Here is a 10,263-nt window from a genome sequence, read left to right as displayed (position 1 = left end):
CTCAGCGCACATAAGATCTGATCCACTACTACATATTGTTACATTGAATAGGAAACAAAAGAACTATTTTTGGAAGACTCTTCTCACTGGATGTCTGCTGCTTCAAGTTTTGAACCTTTCACTCAATGGTATATGTACATAGGTATACTATCAGGATGTAGGAAAAGTAATGAGAGATTGATGAGTATGTATTATGATTGTTTTAAATATAATGCAGGTAATGTAATTGCTACTTTATAGAATTTAGTCTTTAAAACTTATAAAATTATTAGCTAATTTAGGGCCTGGCAAAGAGAAGGGAGTCTTCCTCCATCCATCTGTGGCTACAAATTTCCCCTAAAACACTTGTGCAAGTTACTTGTACTCATATAGTGTGTGTCCTCATAGGTAAAAGACTGGTAATAATGCTTAGCTCAGAGAGCTGCTGTGAGGCTCTATGTGTTTAGCATACAGTGGGCACAAAATCAATGATAATGATTCTTCCTCATATTTCATGGGTCCTTCAAAAGTAGGCTCTGGGTCTAATTCATGTCCCCTCTTTGATTCTTCTGGCCCTGGTTGCCTTCAGTGCCCCCCACTGTAAAATACACATTCGACTAGAATCGAACTGGCATTCACTTGGCCATAGTTGGCCTGAATGGATGTTTTCTTTGGCCCACGTACAGGAAACCAGAGCCAATGTTTTAAAATTGAGATATTTTACATAGAAATCTAGAATTCCATGTTCTCTTGAAAAATCAGGAGATGTGGCAATGAAGAGTCCACATCCCTACATGACAACAATTGGCTGGAGCCAGGTGGCAGCTGGCCCCTAAGGTAGAGCATGCGCTGTCAGTTGGCCAGAGCCTATCAGTCCTGCTCTGCTCATTCGCAAGACCTGCTTGACCCTGAAGACAACCCAATTTGGGGCCCTCTGGACAGCTGGAAGCAGTCTATGCCAGGCAGAAGGTAGGCACTTCCTTGCTAAATGAGTAAAACGCTTACCCCCCTCACCATCTCCCCCTTTTTTCACTACCATTTTCTTGTCTTGTCATGCTAAGAAAGCCCAGTTATCGAGTAAGGTGATTCTCACTTAGAAAAGTAAACTGAACAAGTCTGTTAGAGTCAGGAGAGTCTACATTATACTGTGGTAGCAAACAACTCCTATATCGCAGTGCCTTACAACAACGAGAATTTATTATTTGTTCACACACACAAACCTAGACACAAAATGAAAACACCCTTATATTTTGACAAGCATGCATACATGCATGAGTGCATGGGTATGTTTGCAATCACGAGTCAAATGAAAACTCTGGCATATAAACATATGACCTCCCACAGAACCCTATTTAGAGACTGATCAGCTTAGACCCCATGACGCTGTTTTCATAAGAGACATAAAAACGCCCCAGAATCTAGGCATTAAGGGATGGTGGTACAAGAATATCCACTCTCAGCCAAGGAATTGTCCCGTATCATAAAAAGAGTCTGAAAAGCTTATGAAAGAACCTAGAGGTTAAAAAAACAAACATGTTAAGCATTTTGGACTTTAAACATTTTGCAAATGCATGAATAGGAAGTACTCTGGTGAGGCCTCCTCTTCTGGGTTTCTAGCTCAAGAGGGAGATGCACCCCAGATGTCCAATAGGCAGAGAAATGGAGCTGGCTGGCCTGGGTCGGAGAGAGGAGCTAGAAGGCTGGAGTCCTCCATCTCCAGCAGGAGCTGCAGATAGAAAGGAAGGCATCAGAGCCACGTCACATCCGTTTCCCCTCCTGGCTCTCCCCTCTTTTTTGTTCCACCCAATCGAGGCTTTGTCACCTGGACTACAGCACAGAACTCTTCCTCGCTGATGTGTTCATCTTGGGTCTTGCCTCCTCCAATCTCTCCATCAAAGTCACCACATATCTTTTTTTTTTTTTTCTTTTGTAAGCCCGGGATAATTGAATATACTCCTCTCTAGCTCAGACATTCCCAGGCTCCTCACCACCCACAGTTTCTGGTCTAGCCCCTAGGCCTGGCATTCTAGACCTGGGTGGCCAGTAGCCTCCCCAGCCTCATCCCTTTCTGTTCCAGCAGTTCCTCTAAGGTTGCCGCTTCACTCACACACCACACCCCATCCAGCATTTTGGTCTGGGAGTGCCCAGCCTTCCCTCTCAAACTTCCCAGGATTCTATCGCTCCTCAGACCTCCTCTGATCCTTCCTCTCCAGGCTCAACATTGAAATTTAGCCACAAAACACAACTAGTGAAGGCATCCAGGCTCCACATGTAGACTGGAGGCAGAGAGCAGATCTCCCTCCAGCCTAGGCTCTTATCACCTGTGTATATCCTGTCCACCACAACAGATTGCAGGGGTCAGACTAGAAAGCTCTGGGATGGGAGTGAGGAGACCTGGGCGTGCCACTTGAGATATGCTGCATGCCCCAGGGCAAGTCCCTGCCACTCTCCGGGCCTCAGTTTCCTTGTTTCTTGACACCAAATGCACTGGGCATTTCCTGATGAGCACAGAGTTCTGACGATTCACTGAGAAACCATCACCTGCCATCTCCGACATCAGGCTGAGGAGCTTGGGTTCCCCAGGCCCAAGGAGGTTCAACCCACCAAACCAGAACTCCCAGATAGGCCCTACTTACCACAGCGCCGTCCCATTTCCCAACCATCCCCACCCCGTGCTGTGCTCTCCTTTCAAGGACCAGGCTACCTGCTGCCACGCAGGGCTGGAGCAGGGAGATGGAGCCAGAAGATGCCTGAGAAGAGTTTCTCAGCATCAGCAGAGCCTCAGCGGCTTCCAGCTTCCGCTGCCACTCTGAGGAGGCAGAAACTGAGTCCTGGTCAGAAGCCTCAGGACCCTGCAATGGAAAGGGTGTGAGAGGACGGGAACTGAAAACCCACGCCTCCCTACGTCCTGCAATTGTCCCTTCAGCCCCCGGTTCCGCTGAAGGCCCCACCCACCCTGAGGCCATCTGCCCTTCCCATGCACTAAGCTTGGCCCCTGCCAGGGTCCTGGACCCCACTATTTTCCAGGATCTGTGGCCGCAGTGAGGACAGGGTCAAGGGTGGCACATGGCTGGAGGACCAGAGTTAAGCATCTAGAAACAAGGAAGGAGAGGCCAGGGGATCAAACCCTCTGGCAGACACATACTGGCAGTAGACAAACAGGGCCAGGATTTTGCAATATCTGGATGTAGGAATCTGAGTGCCTGCTGGCCATTAGTCGTTGTGGCTTGTGCAAGTCCTTTCCCTTGTTTGGCCTGTTTTCCTTTCTATGTCTTTCTTGTATATCTTTCTTGAAGACACTCATTCCTGCCAGCAGTTTCAAAACTCTCGGGGCAACAGTGACGGGTGTAGGAAATCACAGGCGTCTGCATTTTAATCTGCAAGGCACCTGAAGAGGTGTGATTACTGTCCTGTCCAGGGACTGGTTCTCACCTCCATATTCCCCAGTCCCCATGGAACTTGAAGGACCAGCCTGGCTCATCTCCAGGAAGCTTTCTCTAAGGGCCTCTGGACTCTCCCCTGGGCTCTGTGGCCCTGACCACCATGGCCCTCCTTTCAGCAGGACCACCACCTCCTCCTCCTCCCACTTCTTGTCCTTCTCCTCCCCTCCCCCTCCTTCTGGCTCCTCATCGGTCGCCACCTCCACTTCCTCCTTGTATCACCCACGGCATCAAGCACAAAGGCCAGGCATACAATAACACAATATACAACTAGCTCCGTGGTCCTTCTCACTCTACGCACATGCTGGACAGGGCAGGGGTCCTGTGGGTCTTCCTGGAAAGAGAAGTTGTGAGTTGCATCTTCAAGGCTGCTGGAGTCCAAGACAGAGACAAAGATTTTGGGACCTGACCAATCAGCAGACCTCCTTGGGTGCTCGCCTGCAGGAGCCGAGAGGACAGGGTGGAGTGTCAGCACCAGGCCACCCATGGAGAGGAGACATGGGTATGTTGTGTGATGAGGATAGTAGCCCAGAATGTCAGAGCTGAGAAGACCTTGAGGACCAGCCAGTTCCTGCTCTTTATTTTCCAACTGGGGAAATTGAGACCCAAGGAGGAGTATTATTTCCCCAAAGTCATATGGCAGGCTGCAATAGGGTTAGAGAGGGAACCCATGTCTTCAGGACACAGACAAAAGAGTCTGGGCAGTGGCTGAGATGGGAACCTCCTCACAGCCCTCAGACTCTCCTAACTTCCCCGGGGGGGGGGGGTTGCACAGGGGTGGGCCTCAAGCTGGGACATGATGTTCTCCTTCCTAGCTGTGGAAAGCTGGGGACACTTTAGATGAGCCTTTCCCCCTGAACCCATCCCACCTCACTCCACCCCCACTCTACCTCACCCCCACTCTACCTCACCCCCAATCTGAGGTCTCACCTCACCGAGAACCATTTCCACCCCCACCCCGATTGCCCCTTCCCACCAACACTTGGTAGATCATATTGATAAAGTCTTATAGGTGGGGCAGCTAAAACCCTGAGGAGTAACTTGCCAAGGCCACATCGAAACTGGGTAGTAGGACTGGTGGCAGAACTGCTCGTGCTCTCTACACCCAAACCCAAGACGCCCTCCCTGACCAGAGACACTCACTGACGACTCCTCCTTGAGTGGTCAACTTCTGGACATGGCTGTGAGCTTTGGGAGGGGAGGCCCCACTCGTTATCAGTCCTTGAGTCAGGTGCCTCTTTAGGCATGCCCCCTGCTCCCTCTTCAAGGCACTCTCAGCAGGCAAGACTCTGCAGGGATCCCTAAAGTGGGGGATTGCCAGTCTACAGTCAGTCACATTTAGAGGAGGCCCCCTCCCCACCCCCACTGTCAGACACCATACTCACGAGAAGAAGGCACACTTGTGACATTCGCAAGCCTGGAAGGGGCAGGAGTGCTCCTGGTCCTTGGTTTGGTCATTGAGGCCATGGTTGTAGCAGCGGGCACAGCAACTTACAGTTCTTTTGGGGCCAAGTTCGATCCCCCATGGGGCTCTGGTCTCAAGGCCAGTGGGGGAGTCGGAGGTGCAGCAGGGCACAGCAGGCATTTCATTGGGATCCATGGTTCTAGGGCCAGGAGTGGATGTCAGGATGGCCACATGATCCCCTACCCTCAGCATACTTCCTCTGCCCTTCAAAATCCCCACCTGAGGTGCCTGGATTCTTCTTCATCCAGCTCACCGCTGAAATTGGATCGCACCCACCCTTCTTGCTCACACAGCCTCCTGCCCAGGAGGCCCTACTCACGCAAAGCCTCGTTCCAAGCAACTCATGGCATGGTTCCTGTCAACTTTCAATCCAATCATCATTCTCCTTGCCTACCTTCACTCTACATAGACCCCATTTTCAGGCATATACATTCACTCTTGTGCCCCCTTCAACAATTCCTGCCCTCCCCTTCTCATGTGTCATCCTCTACTCTGCTATACCTATTTTTCCTGGCATTCACTTCCACCGTTGTCTTCCTAACCTCCCGCATTCACTCACTCCCTACTCATGACTCTATGGCTCCTGAACTCAATTCTGTTATTAGTCTCATGTACATCCTATGTTCGAATTTCCTCTCACACCCCATTCTGATCTTCTTCTGCACCCCACTGTAATCTTAATTATTCTTTTTCCCCCTTTAAGCGGACACCCCTTTGCACCCCATGAGATTATATTATGCTGCTGAATCCCAAGCCCCTCTTTCGATAATTATGTTTTATTCATCCCTTCGATTAGTCATTGACTAGATCCTTGTTGGCCCCCTATGGAATGCCAGACCCTGATCTGGTCAACAGACAACTCCTCGCTGCACTAATTGTTTTCTTCCACCAACACACCCTCTCTGCTTTCATTCAAACCCATGTATTCCCTCCACAACCTCCTGACAATCTCCCATGATCCTCTTCACGCTTCAACAGTTATGCTTGGGTACACCTTCCCTGTCCCCCAAACCCAGGGTGTACTACCTCGTCTCAAGGCAGCCCAGTCATTCGCTGCCACTACCACATCAAAATCAAAGGCAGGGGCATATGCCCTGCCTCAGGTTCCAGAGGCCAGGAGTCAAGGGTCTGAGGCAGGGGATCCTCCCCCAGGCGTTCCGATGTTGTTGGTTGGGGGTGGGGGTGGGGATGCGGGTGACTGAGTTGGACATCAGGAGCGGGCGGAGGGACCCCACTGAGGTGGAGGAGAGGAGCAGGGGTTGGTGATCCAGAGCAGGAGGGAGGGAGGAAAGAAGATGTGTGGAGAACGAGGGTCGTATTCCTGATGCCAGCCTGTGGTTACCTCAGCCTCCAGCCGCAGTGACAGGAGGTGGGAAGGAAGACCACTTCTCTCTCCCTTTCCCGCCCTTCGCACAAAGGCCAATGAGCTTCCAGCGCTGCCTTGCTCCTCCCACATCTGTGGCCAGCGACCAATGAGCTTCGAGTTCTACCGGAACTCACCCACCAAAGCCCCGCCCCCTTACCGTCCTCCCACCTCTCCGCGTGCTGGCTTTACCAAGCCCGCCAGTGAGTAACTCCTGAAGTGAGGTGGAGCTTTGCGTTCCCCCAAACCTTGTTTCCCAGACTTTTCTCTCCTTGGATGTGACATACTACATGCGCGTGCAGTTTTAACTCATGTCCTTGGTATTCTGTAATTTACTTTTACAAAATCCAGCGTGTGTTTTTAAGATTCATCCATATTCCTATGTCAGGGATTCTCAATCAGGGGGGCATCCTGCACCCCCGAGGAACATTTGGATGTGCCTGGAGTCATTTTGGTCCACCTTTGCATGTCTCGGCTTCTGAGCTCCCTGTCTGTTCCATAGATAAATTTGTCTATTCCTGTGCCAATACTCCACCATCTTAATTTTTACCTCTTGACAGGACATCTTGCTCTATGTGTGGTAGGGCAAGTCCCCACATCTTATTCATAATCTTCAGGCGTATCTTTCGTATTCTTCACCTTTTGCCCTTCCAGTATAAATATTAGAATCAACATGTCATGTTCCTTGAAAATTCATTTGCAACACATTTGGGTTGCATTTTCATTGAATCTATGGATCAGCTAGGGGAGAATTGCCTATATTTATGACACCCAGCCTTCCTAGTCACCAACACGGCATGTCTCTCCATTTATGAGGGTCTTCTTTAATGTTTTAATATTTTAGTTTACTATTTAGGTTTATCTTTTCTACATTCAGATCTTGTACATCTTTTATGGCATATATCCCAAGATACTCTAGAGTACTGTTGCTCTTGTACTTGATACCTGTTTAAAATGACATTTTCTAATTGTATCTAATTTATAGAAATCCATTTGATTTTTAAAAACTATATTGACCTTAAGGTCAGCCACCGTGTTAAACTCTGTGATATCTAATAATTTGTCTTTAGACGTCTGCAGGTTTCTGTGAATCTTTGAGTAAGAGAAGTACAATAATCAATTTACAGTTTTCTTAAACCCTTACTGACTGGCTAGGACGTCCACTACAAGTGGAACAGACATGGCAAAATTGGACCCCTTTGGGTTAACATTTCCATATTAAAATGTATTCGTTGTGTTCCACTGTTTTCTTTCCTTCCTTCCTCCCTACCTCCTTTCTTCTGTCCTCCCTTCTTTCCTTCCTTCCTTCCCTGCTTTCTTCTTTTTTTCTCCCTTTCTTTTATTCTTCCTTTTTCTCTTCCTTCTTTCTTTTTTCTCTTTCCTTCTTTCTCTTTCTTTCTTTCTTTCTTTCTTTCTTTCTTTCTTTCTCTTTATAGGTTTAAGGAGCTTCCCTTATATTTCTAATTTCATAAGTTTGTCTTAAAACATGAATCGATATCGAATTTTACTTTTCTGTCTCTATTGAAATGTTCAAGAGTCTGTTTAACAGTCTGTTAATACAGTGACTGTTATTTGCAGATGCTTTTTTCAAAATCTGTAGTGAAGTTTATAATCACAAGAGGACAAAACCATAAGTGTGTATCTTAATAAGTTTTGAAAAATTAAACATACACATTCAGTTAGCACCTAGAGCAAGCAACAGAATATATTACCGATACAAAAACCTCTCTCATGCCCCCTTCGACCTATATTTTTTTGAATGTGAATCCAGCTTCATTCTCCAAGGATAAATGTAACTTCTTTATGGTGGATCATCTTTTGTAGATACTGGTGGGTTCAGTTTGCTAAAGCTTTGCTTAGGATTTTTCCATCTTCTGTTCCTGAGTGAGATCAACTTGAAGCTTCTCTTTCCCATAGGATCTTTGCTGGTTCCAGCGTCAAGGTTTTCTAGTCTCAGACTCAGTTGGGGAATAGTTTCTCTTTTCTACCCTCTGGAAGTTTTTGTATAACATCGGGAGTATTTGCCTTGGGACTTTATTAAAACTTGGCTACTAGATAGCTGTGATGCCTGTTTCTCCATTTTTTCTTAAATTGTACTGTGAATATTTTCAAACATATACAAGTAGGGTTTGTATACAAACTTGCAATCTCTAGGTTCATTAGAACTGTGGTCCTGAACACTAGCTTGCAACTAAGTCAAAGGGCTTGTGAATACAGATTGCTGAATACTACACCTATAGTCTCAGATTTAAAATCAAGGATGGAACCCAGAGTTTGCTTTTTGACAAATTCCTTAGTGATGCAGAAACTGATGGTGGGGGAACCACACTTTGAGAAACACTGCTCAAGACAGAATAGTGAGGGAACTTCCAAATATCCATCACTGTACTGCAACCATTAACAAATCATTGCCAATTTCATTTCATATAGATCTTCTCCCTTCCCTCTCTTCTGGATTATTTTCAATACTACAAATCATCTTATTGCAGAATACACAACATAACTCAAAATATGAGCAATCCATTTTCATCAACTTTCTATTTTCAAAATGCACAACATTAAAAAGTGAACATTCTTTTACTTAGATTGCATATTATCCCATTGCTTTATCTCTCTTTTTTTTTCTTTTTGCATAAGCACTCAAATTCCAAACACTTCATCCAATTACTTCAGAATGGATCTCATAAAAATAGGATATTCTCCTGTCTAACCAGATTACTGTCATCATGTTGAAGAAACTTAACAATGACACAATATTATCTAAGTCCATATACAGTCTGTGTTCATATTTCCACCAATTATCCCAGGATATCCTTTTGAGGGTCACCAGTTCAATCAAGTATCATACAAATTACATTCGGTTGTCATGTCTCTTCTGTATCTTCTAGTCCCAAACAGTTCCTCAACTTAAATCTACCATGACAATGACATTTTCCAAGAGCCTAGGTACGTTTGCTTCCAATGTGTCCACAGTATGGTTTTGCCTGATATTTTCCTCTTATTTAGATTTCTGTTTAACATTTTTGGCAAGAATATTAAGTAGGTGATGAGTAGTTCACATCACATCACATCTGAAAGCTCCAAAGGTCAGTTTGTCGTGCTGTCGGTGCTACTTTTGGCATTACTCAGTTTGATCACTTATTTATGGTATCCTTGCACAGATCACTAAATTTAAAATGTACCTTTGTTCCTCTGTGACTTATAAGCAGTCCGTAGCATGATATTTTGATACCATGTGGGTATTCTGTTCCTTCCTCACAAAATTTCACCTCTGGGTTATTGTTCCTGGTTATTGTCTGATTTGATTACTATTTGGTGGTTGAAAAATGATGACTTTCTATTGCTGTCCTTTCTTTCTACTTTTATTGGCAGACATTTTGCTGTAAAGACGAATATCCCAATTCCTCACCACCCATCTGGTTGCTGGTGCTGCTGTTGTGTTTACAGCAGCAGAAAAAGATGAAAAGCAATTCATTGTGTTCAAATAAATATAAAGAGAATAACATGGACAACATTAAGAGATATATAAGCAAATTTAAGAGGAATTTGGTAAGAATTTCTCTAACAGTCCAAACAGAACGATAAAATCTATTGCCTGAAATTAACAGGAACAAAGTTTTTAACAATTATTAAGATAATCTGAGTTATAAATTTGGCCAGCTATAAAATGGCGTGGATCTCTTATGTTCTCTCTCTCTCTCTCTCTCTCTCTCTCTCTCTCACACACACACACACACACACACATTTCAGATAGACACATGCTTAAAATATATAAATAAAAAACACTTTATTTGTTACAGAACATATGAGAAAATTGTGACACCATATATTCCATTTTACAAAAAGCATATCTTCAACTCTCCATATGATACAAGACCTTTCCAACAATGTGAAAAAGGAATTGATTCAAACTCTGAACAATTTCAAATACCTTATTTTTACCATTACATGAGTCATGAGATATGAGACCCTGGCCAATTAATACTTTAGGTACATTTTGTCTCCATGGATTTTTC

The 10,263-nt window shown here is 45.4% G+C and overlaps 1 protein-coding gene across 3 annotated transcripts; it reads right to left on the bottom strand.

Moving 5' to 3' along the window:
• Positions 1 to 291: 291 nt before the first annotated feature.
• Positions 292 to 6,466, bottom strand: DMRTC1B (DMRT like family C1B). Of its 3 annotated transcripts, none has more exons than XM_042975199.1 (6): positions 5,911 to 6,466; positions 4,805 to 5,023; positions 4,563 to 4,720; positions 3,721 to 3,857; positions 2,684 to 2,831; positions 292 to 1,705 (listed from the first exon to the last, which is right to left on the bottom strand). In XM_042975199.1, exons 2-6 carry the CDS (start codon positions 5,017 to 5,019, stop codon positions 1,593 to 1,595), a joined length of 771 nt encoding a protein of 256 aa, XP_042831133.1. In that variant the 5' UTR covers positions 5,020 to 5,023; positions 5,911 to 6,466; the 3' UTR covers positions 292 to 1,592. The 3 variants fall into 3 exon arrangements, with proteins under 3 accessions (XP_042831133.1, XP_042831134.1, XP_042831132.1); XM_042975200.1 differs by having other exon boundaries at positions 6,227 to 6,466; XM_042975198.1 differs by having other exon boundaries at positions 4,805 to 6,466.
• Positions 6,467 to 10,263: the final 3,797 nt, after the last annotated feature.

This window comes from Panthera tigris, chromosome X (assembly GCF_018350195.1).
Source record: "Panthera tigris isolate Pti1 chromosome X, P.tigris_Pti1_mat1.1, whole genome shotgun sequence".
Classification (NCBI taxonomy): Eukaryota; Metazoa; Chordata; class Mammalia; order Carnivora; family Felidae; genus Panthera; species Panthera tigris.
Note: the sequence above shows the minus strand (reverse complement) of the source record. Positions and strands in the feature narration are given on the sequence as shown.